This window comes from Microchirus variegatus (genome assembly GCF_963457635.1).
Source record: "Microchirus variegatus genome assembly, chromosome: 16".
In the NCBI taxonomy this organism is placed as follows: Eukaryota; Metazoa; Chordata; class Actinopteri; order Pleuronectiformes; family Soleidae; genus Microchirus; species Microchirus variegatus.
This window is the reverse complement of record NC_139817.1, coordinates 22,983,930-23,006,523: the sequence shown is the minus strand read 5'-3', so window position 1 is coordinate 23,006,523 and position 22,594 is coordinate 22,983,930. Positions and strand designations below refer to the sequence as shown.

Here is a 22,594-nt window from a genome sequence, read left to right as displayed (position 1 = left end):
AGGTTAGAAAGTGTAATTTGTTTCATGGCAGGTTGAGAGCCTGGACACCTGTACAAGTACAACATGGGTCACAAGAAGGAGGAGTGAAATACATCTATAAAAGGAGGAGCCAGATGTTTTATTTATTTTTAAAGGTGTAAAATGCAGAAATAACCAGACAGTAGCATGAACGTGTGGTTACCAGTTCAAATTGGGCTCCAGACGGTTGTGTTTATGCATTCTCAACAGTCATCAGAAACCAAAAGTAACTGCCTGGGTAAATTTTATTTAATTTTTTTTCAAGCAGGTTTTAATTGTATTTCTTCAGTCCAGAAACACAGTGCCTAAAACTATTGCTGTAGCTCACATGGAGACTACAGCTGTGCAAGGTGTAGGCATAATAAACTAACAACATTCAATTATCTTGCTGATTGACAATCACAGCAACAAATAATGGAAATTATTTTGATTAATGCAACTCAACGCTGCGTTTAGAAATGTGTCTTGATCAACAAAGTTTTGGCAATTTAAAAAAAATATGTATGATTTGGACTTAAATCAAGAAGTATATATCTATATAATTAATGAATATGATGGCAGGTGCCACACAGCTGAAGAAAAAGTGCAAATGGACCTTCATTTCACATACAATGGGCTTTATCTGCGATGCTGAAGATCAGCTGGATGTGTGGGACTGGTGGTTATGAAGAAAGGCACACAGTGAGTTCTCGCCATCACGTCGTCATTCCTCCAGTTTGAACTGGAAAGAACTGGTGCTCCATTTGCTTGGGTCACAGTTGAGCATGGTGCGCTCTGTGAACGTCACGTTCCCATCTGTGTCGATCAGGATTACTGTATTGGTCCTGAATGGTCAGGGGGGCAAAGGGGATACAAGAAAAACAAACACATTAAATATAAAATGTACAACTTAAATGCTTGAATTAGAATTCAAATATAACAAGAGGACAGGGTATTCACGGGGTCTTAAAAAGTCTTAAATCCAAGAATTTGAATTTAAAGGTGCCATATGTAAGAATGTGGCCTAAAAACAGTTACTCCATTCAAATTCAAAATACCGAGGTCTTTTAGGTTTCGTTTTCTGGCGTAACTGGCAACCCGTGGTTGCTCGGCAGCTGAGACTCTACTGACTGCAATGATTGGTAGACGGCGGTAGGTGGCGCCACATGCCAAAACATGATTTCAAAACATAAACATGATTTGCAGTCTGCAAAATATTTCTTTTAATGCAAATATGTTGGCTGTACTGTTGTTGTTGGTGAGTTCAGTTTGTTATATGAACATTATTCCTGAGTCTCTGTGACATATTAGGAGGATTTTATGGCCAGTTAGCTTTAGATTTATTACATAATGCACCTTTAAGGCCTTTAAATGTCTAAAATTCTCCTAAAATCTCATAAAAGGTCTTAAATACAATTTTGAAAGGTCTTAAAAATCTATTAACATTACTTTTATTTAAAACATGCATAAACTTCAGTCTCGCTTTGAAATGTTTACATTTTTGAGGATGCCGATAACAGAACTACAACATGGAACTAAAGTCGAGCACCACTAGCTAGTGTGCTGTGTGCGCGCCGCGGTGTGTTATCGCTTAGCATAGCAGCAGCAAAAACTTAACGAAAGCCCACAGCTAAGCCGAACTGCTTGCATAAGTTCAACGATTTGTGGCTCCAATTTTCCTTCATGTCTTTTGTACTTTTTTGGTAGTATGGATGTGAAATGGGTCTTAAATTGTATTCATTGTGGTCTTAAAAAAGTCTTAAAAAGTCTTAAATTCGACTTGTTGAAACCTGCAGAGACCCTGGAGGAGAAGAAGAATAACACTGAGTATTTCCACACTGAAGATATTTAATAATGTGCAGGCAGAAGCAGACAGTGTCTGGTGCAATGACACTTTGAGGAGTCTGGCAAAAAATTGACCCTCCGAACTTTCCAGCTACAGGACAGTCTCTAATCCCACTAATCCTCTGTCCTTTCTTTGCTGTGGAGAATTGATTACACTGTGGGGTTTTATGTACTAACAATTCTCTGCTGTCTGTGATCCTGCAGCAAAACACCGCGTCCTGTCAGTTACCTCACACGTAAAGACACCAGAGTAGAAGATGTATGGTGAGAGATTGTGCATGTGTGGAAAGACACTGACCTGGTGCCATAATCACGTGTTCTAACGCATACCGCTGACAGAGCCTCCATCATCGACCTACTGTAGCACTCGCCCTGGCTCTCCTGAGCAGGATCAGGTGTGTTCCTGAAAAAATTAAAACACAACACACACACACACACACACACACACCTCTTTAGGATGCTTAAAATCACGTGTTTTCAGTACACCACTCTCTCTCCCATAGCGCACATAATTGTGTTTGGAAAAGCCTCTAAAAGGGAAAATAAAAGTGTGTACTCGACTGTGAGACTGTCAAGTACTTCAACGAGAACTGAAGGTAAGTTCATCACTCCATGTTAGCTTTCTTTCGCACATGTTGAACACTCTGAGCCTAAGACGTAAAAGTCTCAAACATAACTTGCGTTATTCAGGCCTCAGGCCAAAATCTGTGAAGATATTTCTTGCATTAACAGCAAATATTTCAGTCAAAAAATGATAATTTTAAGCCAGTCCACAGCTATTTTTTTTGTATGCAGCAAGCTACTCGACTCTCCTCCATCTGTGCCATGACACCACCTGCAGAGGATTCCTCCTGGAGTTAGTTTACAGACTTTTTGAAGTTTGAGAGACTTTCACAGGGTGACAAGACCACGCTGGGTTCACCCTATTAAGTTCTCGGTCAAGTCCACCATATGCGCCCTACCCTAGCAAAGGTTTGAGGTTTCTTACTTTAAATTCAGTGCACAAGTTGGAAGTTCTTTTTTTACAACTTGTCTTGCAGTTCTGGCCACGATCATACCTATCATTTATGGAAAAAACAACAACGTTCCTTTGATGAGATTCAGTACGTTACATTCTAAAATAAACTAACACATAGCAGCATGTAGATCAGTGCGCTTTAGAGATGATTCCTTCAGTCAGCGTCAGGTTAGCTTCCCCTCTGTCCAGTCTAGTTAAAGCACCAGTGTTACGTTTGTCACCAAAACAACGCAAGTGTCACCACCCATGTTTTTTTTGGTATCTCACAACTTAAGCCACAATTACTTAAATCCTCAAAGTATATATATATTTTTTTGTTCTCTTATAGTGGGTGTGAAGAGACATTTGGTAATAGTTCATGCATAGAAGCCGTTCGGGCCTAGGTTAAATTAGTTGTTTTCAACCTCTTTCTACTTTTAGTAATGCTATTTTGATACACCTTATATGTCAATTATTGTTGTATGTGAACAAAAAAAAAAAGTTTTTATATATATATAAAAATGAAGGATAAAAGATGGTTCAGATATGCTATATTTCATGCATCAGTGCAATTAGGAGATGTTTCTTTCAGACACTTTCAGGTTAGTTCCCCCCCCTCTGTCCGGACTTGGAGCTACCGTTCTAAATTCCATCCATTATCTACCGATTTATCCTCCACCAGAGGTTTGCGTGGGTGCTGTGCCTATCCCAGCTGACATTGGGCTATAGGCGGGGTACACCCGGACAGTTCGCCAGTCCATCACAGGGCCACATATAGAGACAAACAACCATTCACTCACACCCTCATACCTACGGTCAATTTAGAGTGACCAATTCACCTAATCCCCAAACCTGCATGTTTTTGGACTGTGGGAGGAAGCCGGAGAACCCCGGAGAACATGCAAAAAGCAGAAAGGCCCTTGTTCCGAAGTTGTTCCAAACAGGGCTCGAACCCAGGAACCCAGGTCTTCTTGCTGCAAAGGCAAGAGTGCTAACCACTACACTAACATTGGGCCCCTGTTCTAAAGTCCTACAATTAAATTGCAGCCTTTGTGAACTGCTAATTGACTGATTAACTGCTCAGCCCAAGCTATTACGACTGAATGAAGACGTCGGTGAAGAAGAAGCAAATCAAAACAAACTATAACTAACTATAATTTACACATTGAGATGACGTGCAACTATTGTGTTTTATTCTACCGGAAAGGGGACGAGCAGTTGAATGCCGATCACTCACAATTCCTCATTATTGAGGACGTTGAGCAGCTCTTGCACCAGTCCTTCGCAGGACAGGGTCTGGTTGTTGACGATGCTGGTGAAGTGGCGCTTCCCTTTGAGCAGCTTCTTCCATGGAGTGTCCAGCAGTGAATTACTCAAGCCATACACTCCTGCTGAGAGTCACATGGACGATAACAGAACAATATTTTCAACATATTTTAAACAGACAATGTGAGAAGAACAGCAGCACATACAGTATAGCACATAACTATAGCAGCACAAATAAATATCAAGACGTCACGCAAATGGGCAAACGGCCCGAGTGGAGAGTTAAATGTGAAATGAGCAGTTTCTACAGCAACCATATTAAAAGCACAGACCTGATTTTAGATGAATGGGTTCAGGGCCGCCTCTGTTTCCATAGTAACACACAGTGTCTTGTTTGGCTCTACATGGGACACAGTGAGACAGAAAATAAGAGCTAATGCATTTAGTGATGATTAAACCCGTCCAGATGTAATTATTAAGGCAGTGGCAGGAGTCACGATGTGTCTATCCTCACAAATGCATTAAAGATAATGTTTCCCGGAGAACTTGGGAGGGACTGATGTAGCACTGGTACTCGGGGAGTCACAGAATATCACAAGAGTATTATAGTGTTTTCCTGTGCTCATCCCTGCAATGATTGCAGTCCTGGAAAATAGGGAACTAAAAAGGGTCGTTACATTTGCAATTCAAATACAAACACAAAACAAAAATCAAACAAACAGAAAAAACATCACAGTTAACACAAAATCCTATGCTAAAGGAGCAACAGGTCAAAAACACCTATAAAGCCTTTTCCAGTAAGTCCTCAGATAAAGGGAATTTATTCAGCAGGAAAAACTAATCTGACATTAAGGACATCTGTGACGGCGTTTGAGCAGGAGCACGAATAACAAACTATGGCCAAATTCTTTGAGGAGTAGAGGGAATATATTTTCTGATGTCACTTTTATGGCAGCCATACCACTCACATTAGTCAGTTTGAAATGTGGTGCAACACTGTTTGAGCAGCGAAGCTGGAAACCTTCCCGGTCATAAGCGGGTGAGAGAGGAGCAGGAGATGATGCTGAGCCTGTTGCTCTGCAATCAGTTCCACTGGACGCTTTTCAAAGCCAAACCACAAATCAGGCAAAGAGGGCGGCACATGCGGCTAACAGCATTTATTAACCACATGTACAAAATGCTTGTTCAAGTTCGTCATGAACAAATATTTCACATGCTATGAGGTGACACAAGTACTCAGGTAATTAGTTAACATTTGATTAAAACAGCAGTCTTGGAGATGCATATGAAATGCTCCAAGCAGGCGTCTGAATAAGGCTGCACAATATGTGGGAAATACGTATTTGCTATTTTTTTCATTCATTCATTCATTCATTGATCAGCCCCACTATTGAGATTCAAAACCATTTCTGATCAATCAAGATTAACATTTTCCTTTCATTTGCTTTTAAACTTAAACTATGTTAATTATCGATTTATTGGTTTGAGTGTTTTTGGGGGTTTTTTTCAAATAAGAAATAGATTTTTCAGCTTCTTAAATGTGTATATTTTCTGGCTTCATAGCTCCAGAGGACAAATAAATCAGTACAACTGAAAAATTTTGGTAAGTGGACAAAACAAGTTGGGACAGTTGGGAACATCAGTATTTTGGAGGTTTGAGAAACACTCATCCACAATTGTCAACGTGTTCCTGAGATTTTATGGACCGACCAATTCATCGAGAACAGATGAATCAATCATGAAAAATAATCGTTAGTTGCAGCTGGAGTCAAATGTCCGGAAGCAGCGAGCATCCAACACCACATGGACGGGCTAAGGTCATCCGATCACAGTTCCATCTTTAATAATTGATTCCACATTTCCTCTGGGGCACGGTGGTGATGATGTGAGGACACGGGGGTGGGGGGGGAGGCATCAACAAACCTCACATGCACTTTCATGCCCGACAAAAGACAAACATGCCAGCCTCTGTGCAGAGGTCAGGCTGAACTGTTTGCACAAGAGCGTCTCCATCTTGTGTAAATTTCTTGCGGCAGAGGGTAGGACAATACGCGTCCGGGCAGCTGCGAGAGAACCCTCTGAGCTGTAGCTGCACATCACATGTTCTCTTTGACGACGGCAAATCAAAGACCTCAATTCTGTTGCCAAATTGTACCCAAACCCAGCTGAGCAGTCTGGGGGGTAAAAAAAAAAAGCACTGTTCTTTCTGTGTATCTATGGTTACTATGAACACAGCAGCACCGGTCAGTGTTGACTCAGGTGATAGCAGTCACCTCATTATTGCATACACAATAGAGGCTCACTGGGAACCAGATGGCACCATAGCATAAAAGGAAATCAAGGCATCTGTAAAGCCAACTCCTGTAGTCAGTTCTCCTCTCTCCATGTCCGAAACACTATTTGGATACTGAATCTGTGTAAGACCTCAAACACTGCATGTCTATTTACACACAAAACACTGGATGCACGCTTTCCCTGGAATGTGTATCAAACCGATACTGGTGGTAGCAGGTGGAGAGAGACACATTTGTTTCTACCTGAAACTGAGCTACAACATCAGGTGCGTTGTGGCTGAAATGAGGAAACAGCGGGAGGTCAAGGCCAGTGGGCAGCGAGATAGAGAGAGAGATAAAAAAAACGAGGGGGGATGAGCTGAAAACAGGCTTTTTCACAGATCTCAGTCAGAGACATAATCAGTATGCTTGCTGGCCCGGCAGACTTTCCAATGAAGAGTCCTCTACACTGCGGCGGCTGAGCGGTTTCCTCATAGCCAGCTGTGGTGCAGTTGCCTGGAGATGGCTGGAAGAGCTTTCAACACTATCCGCTTAGAATGTAGATGGGCAGGTTGGCGGGGGCTCCTGGGTAATGACAACATGTACTTAGCGATTTCAATCACACACACATCCGTGCACGAACACCCACACGTGCATATATAGAAGACATTTGTGTCCATTTTCTTCTCCAAGCTACTCCATAAGACAACATAGATGGTCCACTGTTGCGTTGATGGCTTACCATGACATTTGGTATATATACAGTCTCATATTCATAGACTCAACTGCAAGACCTGCTGTGATTCAGTGCGTTTTCATATATAGTAATGAGTTTGGCTGCTGTGGTTTCTGGCTAAATAAAGACCTTGCCTGTAGTTCTACTTCGCTTCAGTTACAAGCTGAACTTTGGTGCTAAACATGCTTAATGTCAGCATTTAAAAAACAACAACAAACAAACACCAAAACATATCAGGTTCCAGGAAATACTGTCAATCTCCCCTTCTGTCCCTGATTGCAAAGAAACATGTTTTTTTTGAGCATAATTGTGTCACAGTGAAGCTGAATGGATATAAAATGTTATTTACTGCACATTCACATTGTTGACCGTCATCAGCCCAAGATGATGTTTGCCAATAGGGACACTGATGTTTATATGGGCGATGCTTACCTAATACTTGTATTCTAATTGAATAAGTAGTTGAATTAGACTCTTTATTTTGTAAATAAATGTAGCATTAAAGGTTATTTCACAAGCTTGCATGATTGAATCGTGATTTTTAAAAGATGGTGTGATAGTGTAAAGTGCTCTTTGTGAAAACATCAGCATCAGGTGATGCACCCTTTGCACACAGTAGGGAAATCACAGGTGTATCGCTTCTCTCTCTTCCTCTTTCTATACATCCAACAAGGAGCATCCAACAATAAAGTGATTTAAGTGGCAAGGTTTTGACTTTTGAATCAAGTCAGTAAAAAAATCATGTTTTATTCTACTGAAACTGAATATACCGATACCGGAATGTGTCGCACTGTTGTTTTCCTGGGTTTCTGCCAAGAATATACAGCATATGGCGTGAGACCGTAAGATTAAACTGCTTCTCCCCCGCTAATGTTGATTTAATAATATATATAAAACAAAAAAAAAAGCCACACTCAGCTCAACTGAAAATGCATTAAAGGAGGCACCTCTTTGTCAGCCAACGTCTGAGGAGATATTCATTAAAATAAATAATCTCTGGGTACTCACTTTAACAGAAAATGACTTATAGTGGGATAGAATAATCATAGAAAAGTAATCAATAGTTATCAAAATTAGAAATGCATAGTTCCCACTGACCAATCCAGCCACACAGAATGGTTATATGTTAATAATCCAGGTGTCAACTTCAAGATTTGAATCCGTCTATTATGAATTACACACACATTGTGTAATCTCTGCCACTGGGGAACTCTCAAACTAAACAGAAGTAAGGCTCTCAAACCATGCATTTTTTATATAATCACCGTCCATTGCAGAGGTTCAACTGTTAATTGTGATTGATCACCGCCCCCCCCCCCCCCCCCCCCCGACACCTTCTCTGTCTCCACCCTCCCTCTAAAGCACACACGCTCCACTGTCTTTATATAATTACGATTGATGCGTTAAAGCTGACCGCCCATCCAGAAGTGATAGCTGTCATATACGGTAGTTTATACACTCTCTGTGATGTAGATGTTGTTGCACACGGTGAATTCAGTCACTTTTGTAAAGCTTCCATGGTTCCATTGTTGATTTCACTAGCAATAGCAGAAATGGCAACCACAATGAAACCTTGTGTAATTTCTATGGATTTAAAGTGTGTTGGAGATGTTTTGACTACCATACATTTGATTAAAGCTCACATAGAGTGGTCCTGTTGCACATATATGTTAGTTATGGAGGTCTACTTACATATAGTACCAGCACATCCGCTCTCAGAAGCGCAGCACCCCCCTCTGGAAGGGTGGATGCACTGCTCCTCATTATCAAAACATCGTTTTAACAGTGTTTAAAAATAGCTTCGTCACGATTCCCCGCCACAGTCCCTTTTATGACTTTGACCCGGAGTCAGACGTTATTCTTCTTCTGCGGTTCAATGTACGCAACCGGATGTGCCCAGACTAGTGCCTGGAGCAGGACGATCGGCTGTTCAGGAGAACCGCTGTTTACGTAACTATTACGGGATTTTCAGAGATCTCGTTGAGCCCCGAGATTACAATAAACACAGCGTTCTCAGCAATGGCTGAACTGTTTGTTTCGAAACTTCAGGGCTTCATAAACAAGGTAATATAGAATATAGTTTTTTTTTTTTGTATAGATACACACTAAAAAACAGCGTTAATAGGAACTTCCGGTCTAGGTCCGCTTTAAGTATTCACTCTTCTTTTGCTACTATTTCAGTGAGGGTAATCACAAACTGAGTGAAGACGCAGTGTGCTCCAACACTCTGCAGTACCACACCACAAATCATGTCTCGGGGTACAGACGAATGAGAAATCTTCCTCTCCATCTGCCAGATGTAGGTATTGATCTCGAAAGAAACTAGATGTCTCATTTCCTCTGACCTGCTGGGCACGCGGCGGTGGAAATTAATAGGCTGGTGATGATGGTGGTGGTAAAGATGAAGGCTTACTTTCCATTACGGTCTCATCTCTATTTGCAGTGAGAGTGGCTCTCATCGGGGAGTAAAGCCATATAGAGCTATCATCGCTGCAAAATAAACAAAGACAGTCTTACAAGTTGCTGGTGTCTCAGGAGCGTGAGGTGGCACCTTATCCCTTCATTAAAGACCAGTGCTGATGTAACAGTGCAGGCGGAAGTCCTAATAGGTTGATTTGCATATTGTGACAGCTTCAGTGAAACCCAGCAGAGCCATGTAGCTGTTGGTATGTGTCGTCCGATGAGAAATTCAAAGAGCTTTCAAAAAAACAATAATATAATGAATGCTTCTGGATTGAAGCTGCAAACCAGTTGATGTTTTCATGTAGATATTCCAAATGTAGACCATCATTAAACTCTACCAAGCAGCTATTTTCATAGTTTACCCAACTCTTCACATGAGCAGTCAGAACAATGCTGTGTATTCATGGGGGTTTAGAGGGTGGTGTCTCTTTCAAACATTCAAAATCAAACAAACAGACAGACAGAGTAAACAGTCACTGACAAAATTCAAAAATAAAAAGTGAAAGTTAATAGCACAATCGACAATCACAACATGACTTAACTCCACAACGTCCAAGAGCAAGGATTGTTTCATATTGTAGTTCTTTGTGGGATTGTGAAAGACATGTTTAATCCTTTTGAGAGAAGATGCTGGTTTAGGCCACATTAACAGGATACGCTCATTATTCCAACAAACAACAAATTCCACTGTAGAAACTATTTTCAGGGACACTGTTTGGTATGTATGTGTGTTAGAACTGACCTGCCAACCTCAGTGGCAGATACTGACACCTGTGGCAGCGTTTATTATCTGCTGGGGCCTCTATCATGACAGTCATTTAAGAGCTCACTGATCCCACTTTGATTTTTTTCACCAAATTCATTTCAGTTAGGCCAGTGAAGCAGAGCAAATAGGAGAAGAAAAAAAAATCATTATTTTTAATACCATCTTGCTTTTCTTTGTCTAAAACCTTGAAATAAGAACAGGTGTTCCTTCAGAACTCCAATGATGGCTTCTTCACAGGTTTCACGGCTCTTATCTTTTCAGCTTAGCACTCCAGAGATAAAGATGCTACCTCGCGGTATGATAAGGGCAAGAACTCGGGTGAACCGAGTGACAACCTACTCTCAACAGATTTACAAAGCTTTAAGTAGAAAAACCTACAGTGTGCAGGAATCCGTCTCTGGTGTATCAACCATAAGTCACCTCATATCATCCACACTGAGCAATAAAGAACTTGTCGTAACATCTGACACTTTAAAGCAAACATGTCGTGTTTTATATTATATTAAAGCGGACCTAGACTGGTCCTGTTGCACATATATGTTAGTTATGGACTACTTGCATACATTAACTTGTTTTTATGGTCAAAAACCTCCTAGTTGCTGTAAACGAGTCGATAGAAATCCTCTTTTCTGACGGTGTTACGCAACCGGATGTGCCAGGACTAGTGCTCCGGAGAACCTGTGTTTACGTAACCGGACCGGGTTTTTTCAGAGATCTCGCTGAGCCCGAGAGCAGTGGCTGAAATGTAGAACCCACCAGGGCTACTTAAACAAGGTAAGGATGCAGATACATACTAAAAAACAGCGTTAATTGGAACTTCCGGTCTAGGTCCGCCTTAATAATATAAAATACATTAATTTTAAAACATCTGTGACACGGATGGACAATTCAGAGATGGACTTCACCACACGGTTCACTCACTTGAAGTCTGCTGTGATGAGGTTGAAGCCATTGTATAGGTTACCTTCTGCGGACACCTTCTTCAAGTAAGAGTAGCTGTCCAGATCCTTCTCCATTAAATAGTTAGACACTAGGAAGCCTACAAACAGTAAAAAAAGAGAGATGGTTCTTAAATCATGCACTAAATAAAGCTGCCTATAAAGGCAGTACACATTTTACAATTCCTGTTTGTGCTGTAAAGTGAGGCGTCATTCTTCAGGATAAGCCCCATCCGGAGGCAAAGAGAATAAATTATAACTTAATGTGGACTAATATAAACACAAATTCTGTAATTTTTCTATCACTGTTATACTGTGTAATCAGTTTTAAAATCCCAATAACAAGATTAAGACAGGAAGATGTATATTTCCTCTTTAACTTTGATGCTAAATGACCTCACGAGACCATTAAAAGTTTGGGTTTTGCATTTTCTGTGCTATGAGCACATAATCCTTTAAATTAATGGTGCCAAGTTTTGGTGAAAAGTGAAAATAAGGAGAGGAGGCCATTAAAGTCACTAAAGATAATGTATTGCTAGTCACTAAAGATAATGTATTGCTAGGAAAACCAGTGTTAGGTCACCATTGTTTTTGTAAACTGCACCAAACCAGGAAAATCATCATCAGAGGCATAACCTGTATCCTGTTCCTCCAAGGTAGCTCTCCATTTACACCGAGTCATGCCGGTGACTACCTCCACTACCAGCACAAGGGCAGACAAATTACATCTTTGTACTTTAATACACCGAACAGTGGAGCAGAATAAGAGCACTTGTCTGTATGAATAGGGCTGAGAGCGAGACTAATGCGACTGCGTCACGTCTGCAGCTTATCGTTATACGACTCACAGTGGAACCAGGATAAAGGTGAGGCGAGAGCAGTCGAAAAAAGGGTTTACAGTTTACAAAATTTCAACAAACAATTCTCACTGCAATATGTATGATGCATAATAATGATTAAATGTTAAATGCATGAGCCAGAGTTAGCAGAAGTTGCCAATTTAGTTCTTAAAGGGAGAATCCATCCATCCGTTGTCTACCACGTTTGTGCAGTACTGCTGGCCCTTGTCAGAGTCATCCGATTTATGGTCTGTAAGGCCGTGTGATTGGCTGTTTAGCTCCAGCAAATAAAAGCAAGAGAAGCAACACGGGAATGATGAAGTAAACAAATGACTACGGCAAGAGGGCACACAACAAAGGGCTCAGTCATATGGACCTTCTTCTTCTATACCATCCTGACTTATTATGGATGCTAATACAGCTATGACATGGCAATCTGGAGCAAGCATCTGTGCGACGACAAAGTGACAAAATAAACAAATGCGGCAATTTATATACCCCACCGCCTAATTATTTCTTCTGGCTTCTATTTTTTAATGATGCATATGCATTACAACTGCATCTGCTGGTTGGGAAAGTAATTTCCTGTCACACTCTTGGACTGGAGTTGCTATGCGGTATATGTATCTTTTTCTCCTGATAATGCCAACACGGGCAGCATCCTGGTTTGATTGTAATATTTTACTGTTTGCTGACTGGTGGAGCAGGGCTGTCCTGGGCCTCGGATGTTAAAAGTGTGCATGACAATGAAATGTACACTGTCATCTAATAGAAGAAACTCTAGAATTATTAAACAAACCAGCAGCACTGTATGTCTCACCTCGTCCTTGTGCATCAGGACTCTGCAGTCCTTCCATGTAGTTGGTGAGGGCGGCCAGCTTGCCCCTCTTGCTGATCCCCAGCCATGATCCTCCTTCCTTTCCATTCTCCAGATCCAGGCCTGCAATAGCAATGGACTGTCTATAAATCACAGCTCCAATTCTGATTGGCCTTTATTTGAAGGTAGACATCAATGTAAACATTTATATACACAATAATGTATATACAAGCACTTCAGTAAGTAATGTTACTTATTCAATTTTAAAAACCACTATGTATATAATATATATATATAAAAAAACACATCTATATACACTGTTAATATATCATATTTCCTGGAGAACAATATCCACAAAATATAAAAAAATTTCCATTCAGTAATTTCCTATGTTACTGCAGATTTCTCACGACACTTTAGGAGATCTACAGTATGTTCACAGGTCAGTTTCCTTGGGGGGAAAAAAAATACACATTAACAATACGTTAATGTGTGTGTGTGTGTGTGTGTGTGTGCAGGGCCAGCCCAAGCCTTTAGAGGGCCCAAAGCGCCCTCTTCCACCATGTGGAGTAGCAGGTGCTTGACTATTATGGATAGCAATGGAACACTATAAATTGCATTAATTATAGTTGGGTTATTTACACTAAATCAGTGTCACTCTTGTTTTGTTTTTTATATATATATATATAAATTAGAGGGCAGTTAAATCACAAAAGTGTCCTAGTATTAATCTGCACTTTCGTATTCAAAGTGAAGCAATAAGTGTGGCAATACTAAACTTAGAAGAGATGTGCAAATATACACTGAATGTCTTTAACTAAATCTTCAACTACAAAATAATGCCAAATACCTTAAGCTCAACACTATTAAGATGTCTAGATTTCTTTAATATGTTAAAATGTTCTTTTTTATAAACATACTTTGTGTGCTTGGCTCTTCCTTTTTAAATCATCAATTTGGCACGGTGATTAGTAACACATTTCCTTGTGTATAGCATTACGGGAAGTATATAAGAAATATTTAATGTGTTTTGCTTGGAGTGCCATTATGTGTAGCTTTGGGAGTAATTCAATAAAATCAATCAATCTATAAGTAAAATTAGTGGTTTTCTTTTCACCATCCTCATCTTTACTTGATACAGAAAACATGGCTCCCTGCATGTCTGCTGCACTTCCTGGTGATCAATAAAGACAAGGCCACTTACACTGACAGTGACCAAGAGAGCCAAATGCTCTTATTCCTGTGGGAGGGCGGAGAGAAAGCCAGCCTGATTCCACTGGGAGCTATAGCTTACTTCCCTTCACGTCATGCAATATCTCCTCTGTCCACCCACCGACCAGCACCACATATAAGGCTCAGCCATTTATTCCCGTCACATCGCATAAAAGCAGCCATCAATTAAAGGCCTAACTCTGGAGTCCTGACCCCTCTGTTACAGAGGGGAGAGGAGACGCATGAACGGCGAGGCTATCACTGCGTTTCCTCCTTCAGCAGAAAAAAAAAAAAGAAAAAAGGATGATTGATTTCCCCTGCTTGGCTACTATGTGTATTGGACATCAATCAATTAAATGCAGTTTATTGAGGGTGGAGATGTCCTGTGAAGCAGCAGGGAGTATTGGATTTTGAGGGGAAGAAGACAGATTTTCCCTTGATTACTGAGAGCTATTTAGCCTTGAGTAAAGATGTGTTTGAAGGCCAACACCCCCCTGCACCCCCTGCTCTTTAAAAACTATTATTATTTTCAACATTTTCACATGATTTTATAAAAGATACATCTGCATCTGATCCACTATCTGGATTTGCTGGAACATTTGTCTGCAAAACACCCTTTCTGAACACAACTACCAGAACCAACTTTCTTTTAATTTACTTGTGCTTATGTGAACTCATTTGACAATGGTTTGAACGTAACAGACATTTGTTGATACTTAAAAATCACACACAACTGGAGACCGTTTACATGGATTGAAGTGTAATGACTTACCACTGAGGATCTCATTGTTTGTGCCCCAGAAGTCTGCAGATTTGGACGGCCGGTTGAACAACTCATCTCTGTTTGCAGCCAAAATCAGCCTGAGGAGATAGAAATAATGGGTCTGAGAAGTGGTCGAAAAAAGCGCATTCACCAGCAACTCAATCACCGTGAACTCATACATCCCATCTCCTTTACTCACTGTACTTTCCCTTTGAGCACTGTTGACCTTAGGTTTGCATCCTACAGCTTCCTAAAGGTTATCCATGAGTCACAACAACATTTAGTTTATTTGTGATTTGTTATGCATGAAGTTTAAAATGATTTTCTCCCCCAGAACTGTGCTATTTATTCTAGTAGAGCTTGAGGAAAAGGAATAGCTACAAATGTACCTCAAATAAGGGTGGGAGTTTGCTTTATCTGTGTTTTCTGCAATGCAGGGTTTTGAAAAGACATTTTTCATTTGAAGCTTGTTGAAGGCTAACATTTGTACATTTTGTTTTCTTACAGCACTATCAGTGAACACCAAGTTATTTACTCTACTTGGTCTGACCTTATTGATTTTACTGTTAGCAGTGGCAGCAAAATGTAGCAGTTCAAATTAAAAACATTCTGTTGTACTTGTCATGCGCTACTGTCCCACTGACTGCCAGGCAGTGTGCACTGGTTTTTCTTTTAAATGCGATTTTGTGTCAAGAAATGTAGAATTACATTTTGGGTTTGAGTAATAGAAAATCACAATTAAATATAGAGTTGAATCACAATACCAATCCTTATAGAATGGAATTGTGACATAAGCATACTGCTCCAGCCCTGCTATGTAGACCTCCCACATGGTAAACAACTGAAGAATACACTCATTGTACTGTCACTTGTCAGGTGAAGAGAACATCATTTGACCATCCTTTCCAAAACATTGCTTCCAACAATAGGCAATTATCAAGCACATAGTTTACAAAGGATCACTCATGCCTTTGCAGCAAGAAGACCTGGGTTTGTGACCTGGTCAGAACAAGGGCCTCTCTGCATGGAGTTTGCATGTTCTCCCCGTGTGTGCATGGGTTTTCTGCGGGTTCTCTGGTTTCCTCCCAGGTAGAGGGTGGATGGATGGATAGTTTACAAACGTAATGTTGTATAAATTAGGTGTTGGACCTTGCTACCAACGTATGTTTCTAGTACAAAGAGTTGTACGTTTCCCAGCTTGACAAAAGGCCTCAGATGTGTTCAAAAATACCATTTTATTTTAGAAACAACTGTGGGTGCAAGGAGACAAAAGGTCAAGATTAGACGGAGGACGTTGCCCTTTTGATGACGACCAAAGGAAAGAGGATGAAAAAGAAAAACGATGGCTCGAGGACAAGTCTGCATAACAATTACAGACAAGTAATTTAAACACAGAGCAAGTGAAATGAAAAGGAACTTGAGTCACCTTCTTTATTTAATCTTTTACATATACAGGTGGTTGATAGAAAGAATTGATTAATGAAAGTATCCCCCCCATGTCAAGGAGGCACCTCAGGTTGCTTTTAGAAACACACTGACCTGAACCTCTGCAGGGCCAGGACTGGATTTCTGTACATCTAGTCCATCCTAGGTGGGATGATGGTCCAATATATATATATATATGCACCTCACACTACAACACTGCAGGGATTTGATATGCCAACCTCCTCATCCAGAGCTGAGTACTCTAACCGCTAAGTGGTAGCCTGTGCCATTATTATTATTATTCAAGTGTCAATTTTTAAGTCATTATTCTCACACCATTTACAGCTACAAATTGCATCGTGGCCTCTGGACCCAACGCAACCAGAGAGCGTAAAACAACGCCTTTTCACATTTAACACACCACGTCAGTCCATTCAGCTGTGGAGCTGAGCAATGTGACATCATTTGGTGGCACGGGGCACACATCCAGCTGCTCTCCTGTTCTGCAGTTGTGAAAATAGCTCCGTTACTTAAAGGAAAAGATGAATTTTTGTAATATGAAATTACATTTCAGTGGAAGATTGTGAAATGCATGGAGTGTAGTCATATAAAGGAATAGCTGGTTTTGCGCATTTAAAGAATTAGAGGTAAAGGTCACTGAGATTTAAACACTACAGAGACACACCGAAACAACCTCTCGGCAAAAATAAGGTGAATTAAATTGATTGACCTCTTCAATAGCTGTACAATTCCTTTGAGCTTCTTAACGACCCTCCTATTTATCTTTCTGGATGGGACCGTGGATCCAGTGTAAGCGCAAACTAAACTGACCTAATCGGGGTCAAACCTCTGTGCATCTGAGGCTAATGGCAGCCTGTTCCCATGGCACTGTGGGCGCCGCCTGAAAACAAAGCTAACACTAATGACGCTACACAAGTGAGAGCATCTGCTATCAGATCCTGGAGGGAGGGAATCACACACGAAGCTCGGATCACAGTGACAGTCGGGCCAGCTGCATAATGTAGGAGGGATGGTAAGCAGCGGAGAGGTATCAAAGCTATTCATGAATACTCGACTCAAAAAAAATACACAGTGGCTTGTGGACTTGGCAGCAGCAACTGTAAAATTGTTGTGTAATGTTATGAATTCAAGAATATAAATGACTCCCATAAGGTCAGTCCCTTTAAATTTGGTCACTCTTAGTTTTTGATGTTTCAACTAAAATTTTCACATATTACAAACATGTTTTAAAGCTCCCATAGAGTGGTCCTAGCACACATATATTTGAGTTATGGAGGTCTACTGTAATGGTAAAATTCAATATCGCTGACTCAGAGCTACATTTGCAACACTGATACCCACCCAGTACAGAATACCAGGTCCTTTGTGTATAGGGTATTGCATATTGTGTATTGCGTCTAGCCTGCACCTTCCTGCCACACCAGCAGGGAGCCAGCTCCCCAATGCCTACAGTAGACAAAGAGGTGTGAAAGCACCGTCTGAATGTACAGTCTTTGTCTATTGGAGGAATGCGAAGGATGAGCTGCTCAGACATAAATGTGGAGGGTTCACTTTGCTCGGGGTCTTTTTCCAGCAAGGACCATTCCTGTGAAGATTGACCTTTTCCTTGCAATGAAAATAATTCCTTGTCCGCCGGCAGAAGTTCTCCATTTCATTGTTCACTAGCAGCAGAGAAATTTCCACAACACTACTTACATAATTAACTTCTTTATGGTCAAAAACCTAGTTGCTGGTAATGAGCCGATGGATGCACTGCTACTCATTATCAAAACATTGTTTTAACAACGGACGTTCTGCTTCTTCTGCGGTTCACTGTATGCAACCGGATGTGCCCAGACTAGTGCCGGGAGCAGGAGGATACGCTGTTCAAGAGAAATGCTGTTCACGTAACCAGAACATGTTTTTTCAGAGATCTCGCAGAGCCCGAGATGACAATACAACACATCGATCTTCCGTTCTATGGGAGCTTTAATTCAAAAATAAAACTGTCTACGGATTCCTCCCACAGTCTAAAAACTGTGAGAGGTTAATTGGCCACCACAGGTGTGAACGTGAGAGTGAATGGTTGTATAGATTGGCTACCTGTACAGTGTACAGGTGCCTGTGTACCCTGCCTGTCGCCCTATGTCTGCTGGGTCCAGCTTCCCCTTCAAGCCTCGTCTGGAGAATAAAGCAGTAGAAAATGGAAGGATGGAGATTGAGAGGAAGTTAGGTCGATACCACAAATGTATCCAGGCAATACCCAGCCCCAAGTGCTGATCATATTACAGGAAAAGAAAGAGAGGAATTCATCCTATGGAACAATGAATGTCTGACACAAACTGAATAGCAATCTAAGGTGTTGAGGCAGTTAAGTCTGTAGAAAACTTGGACCATTGCACTCCATGGAGTCATCGCACAAGCACACTTTAAAAATGATTTGTCATGTTGCTATGACATTGTAACATTCAAGAATTTCAACCCTTTATAGTGTGGACCAGCGTAAGATTTTTACAAGATTAAATAATCATGTATCTGGAATATTTACTCAAAAGGGAACAGGCACTTTTGTCCCCAAGAGCTCTATCAAAAACATTTCCACAAGCAGAGCATGTCCAACAGCTATAATTACAGGTCAAAGCATAGAACAGTGCTTGTTGGCTGATTGCAGCAAGACTTAATGTCTGACATTCTGAACAGCGCAGGCTAGAAAGTCAGTTTCGAAACACAGAAATCTCAGCATGTGGGTAATCACATTTGTGCTGAACATGCACCCACTAACTTCACCCCTGCAGATATACCATTTTGTCATTTAGTGCTGTGGGAGCATAGTAATTGTACTTAATGAAACTCCCTTGACTGATATTTTTTCGCAGTAACCTCATTCATTTAGATTTTAGACATCAACGCAACACAGGAAACCTAGTTCAGCGACTCACGGTCTAAATATAGCACTGATGTAACTGGATTAGGACACAAGTTCAGGTCTGAGTCACGAACCAAAACACACCTCTGCTGGGTCAGACACCCAGAGGGAAGGACAGAGATGGACCACGGCCAGGTGGAGAGGTTATGCTCGAGCTCCAGAGGATTATAATAAGCTGGATTAAACATCCCACTGCAACCAAGTTTGACTGCTCGTAGTGAGCTCGCCCATGCTGCCCACTGAGGGCACATGGAGGATAAAGATGGATTTATTCAGGATTGTGAAATGTTGGATTTGAGCTTTTAAAAAAGCACTGATCAATATGGGCAAAACAATTATTCAGACAGATTTTGCAATTGTAATTTTTTGTATTTAAGTGAAGTTTCAGTTGTATATTCAATATAGATTTAAAATCTATACACACGTGACAGGCTTATTTCATTGTTCAAAATGATACATTAGATTTTTTTGATAATTGTTTTTTAACCCTATTAAAAAATTTAAATCAACAAAGTTAAATCCACAGCTTTTTTTTCACTTTAATCTTCAATTACATGCTGCTGTTGGGTGTTGGGCGTACACTACAGCTCCAAGCCTTTTATGGACCAAAGTAGTACTCAAGTAATCTGAATAATAATCAACTAATTGATTAAATGCAGCCCAACTTGTTTCTTGTGATAGCCTGAGAACATTTATCAAGAGATGAGGAGAGATGTACATATTTACTTAACATCCTTGGAGGCGGCTCCCTTGTTTGCACAAAGACTTGTGAAGATGTCTAAATGTCTGCATCTCAGCTGTTGGATACGTCATGACATCATATTACCATTAAAGTACCAAAACCCATATTTAAATTGACATACTTTCTTTCGGAGTTTCCCAACTTCACATAACAAAAATATTGTTAATATGCAATGAATTGCCCTACCTGTAGGCATTTTTGGATGCAGGACGGGGGTCAAACTTGAAGAAAATTATACACATGGATGTACTGGTGTGTGATGACAGGGTTTTCAGTCAGTCTGCATCTGGCTCCAAATCTTTGTCACATCTGATGAAGAGACTTAATTAGGGGGAGAAAAGAAAATCAGTAGGCAACTGTGGTAACTGTTGGTGTGTGGAAGTGGCAGTACGGTGGTGGTGGTGGTGGTGACGTCTGTTAGGAAACGAGATCTACAGGTACGTGCTAAACATGTTCATGAAGTTTCCGGGTGTGTCGAAATTTATGATTCAGATAGCAACAACAGCAGCTAAAGGTATTCCATGTTGGCTTTTGACGATCTGACAAGTTATTTCAACCCATCTTAAAAAATATATAAAGTCAATTTCTCATCGCATTTTAAACATTTTACACTTTGTCTTTACCTTTGTGATGTGGGTGTTACTTACATGGATCCCTGTAACCTGTGTATGCTAGTGCAGTGCTAATAAACTTCCTTAATTCCTTCCTTTCCTAAATGTAAATAAATGCAATTCCAATGTGGTTTTTTTAAATAACTGTACTTAGACATTTGTTTTTTATTCCCTGTGTTATTATTTATGTTGTTTCGAGGGCCTTTGTGAGTGGATATTGGGTTGAACAGCTGTGTGTGACATGAAATCTGTCATATAATTCCATGACCACTGTGTGTGCAGGTTTGCACATGTGATCGGTACAAAGGTTAAAGTGAGGTAAGAGCATTATTCCGATGACATGTCATGATATGCTACGCTCACACTAGTATAGTATAATGAAGCTACCTAATACTACCAGTCATTGTAACAACCATAATATCATTAAAAGGGACACAAGGTTGTAGCTTAGAAAGCTATAAGTAACTAGCCAAAAGGCATAGCTATTGTCTGTTATATATACGGACTAGAAACAAACAAATAGTTCATTCTAGAACAAACAATGTCAAAGCACACAGTCAGCTCTGCAGCCACTAGCAAACTTGTTTCAACAGAACTTAGTAAACCGACTAAAATTAGCATTGCTACAATGAACAATGTAACGGTGTCAAAGGGAAATAAAGGGAATGTTAAATACATACCTAGTCTTAGTGATGCGTGTCACATTAGAGAGCAAATAAGAGGAGTTGAGCCTAGTGTTTCGTAGTTTGCTCTTCTGTGTTGTCGGCTAAACTCGACACTGGCTGTTGACAAAGGAAGTGCTCGCACAGAGTGACCTCGATATGTTCCGCGGCTCGTTTCATAAGCCTCCACTGCGGACGCCAAGGTTTTCTTTCTCTATGCGTTGTCCTGAGTCCCGCCCACCGCGGTACCACGCGTAAACCATATCGAGTGCACTTCGAAGAGGGCTTTTAATTTCACTCTGATTGGTCGGCACGCAGAGCATGAATTGTAACACTTCCGGTTAAATTCGCCTTCAAAACAAAAGCACTAAACTGGAACATGAACTCGGGTTTTTGTTTAGACGACAGTACAAACAGAGCTCACAGCTATTTATAACTTATAACTTATAACAGAATGTAAATTTAACTCCGAGTAAGATTTGCTTCTAATAATGTTAATTAAATATAATAATAATATATATACTATCATTTATTTAAAAAACAATTTGTTACAGCAGCTGCATTATACAAAACGATAGGAACAGAATAACCAACGCGATGAGATTAAACAAGAATATGAAACATGCATATGAAAGCACGAAATATATTATTAGGGTATTCACGTAATTTACAATATACACAGTTCACTGTGGAGAGTAACATAATAGCATATAATTGCCAATTAACATAAAGTTCACGTAATAATATCATAAAGACCCTGAATTAACTAGAATAAATCAATAACAGCAATAATAATAACCAACTACTCGTATTGGTTGGCAAAGTGTTATTTTGAAAAGGCATTTCATCTAAATTGGAGAAAGAATTTCCTTACATTAGTGCTCACTTGACAAAGTATACCAGCAGTAAATTATCATAACAATAGAAACGCCCAATCTGGATTAGTGGCGCTAGTTTAAAATTAAATAAATAATGTAACTGGTTCAGTTTATTGACTTAGTGGAAAATGTGTGGGCAAGTAATAATAATAATAAAAAAAATCATACAATTAAATAATTAAATATTAACCGCAAATGAGACAAATTAGGAGTAATGGAAAGAGTGAACAATTTAGTTGCTCATTGTCCAAATAAACAATAAAATAATCAGTCAATAGTTTCCTCTGTTACTGTGCAGAGAGCACACTGAGCGGTGATGGGGCGGAGACACTTGCTGTGACGGACAGCAGCAGCATCCAGGCACTGTTGTTGTGGTGGATGAGAGAGAGCGGGGGGGGGGATAAAGGCTGCACTGTCTTTAAAAAAAACAATATAATA

General features: G+C 40.3%; 1 protein-coding gene across 3 annotated transcripts; it reads right to left on the bottom strand.

The window, feature by feature from the left end:
* Positions 1-3: 3 nt before the first annotated feature.
* Positions 4-21,436, bottom strand: tango2 (transport and golgi organization 2 homolog). Of its 3 annotated transcripts, none has more exons than XM_083902785.1 (9): positions 21,297-21,436; positions 20,192-20,326; positions 14,922-15,010; positions 12,941-13,060; positions 11,265-11,382; positions 4,438-4,505; positions 4,077-4,230; positions 2,141-2,245; positions 4-842 (listed from the first exon to the last, which is right to left on the bottom strand). In XM_083902785.1, the coding sequence occupies exons 2-9, from the start codon at positions 20,245-20,247 to the stop codon at positions 722-724; spliced, it is 831 nt and encodes a 276-aa protein (XP_083758911.1). In that variant the 5' UTR covers positions 20,248-20,326; positions 21,297-21,436; the 3' UTR covers positions 4-721. The 3 variants fall into 3 exon arrangements, with proteins under 3 accessions (XP_083758911.1, XP_083758913.1, XP_083758912.1); XM_083902787.1 differs by having other exon boundaries at positions 4,077-4,227; XM_083902786.1 differs by having other exon boundaries at positions 20,192-20,314; positions 21,297-21,419.
* Positions 21,437-22,594: the final 1,158 nt, after the last annotated feature.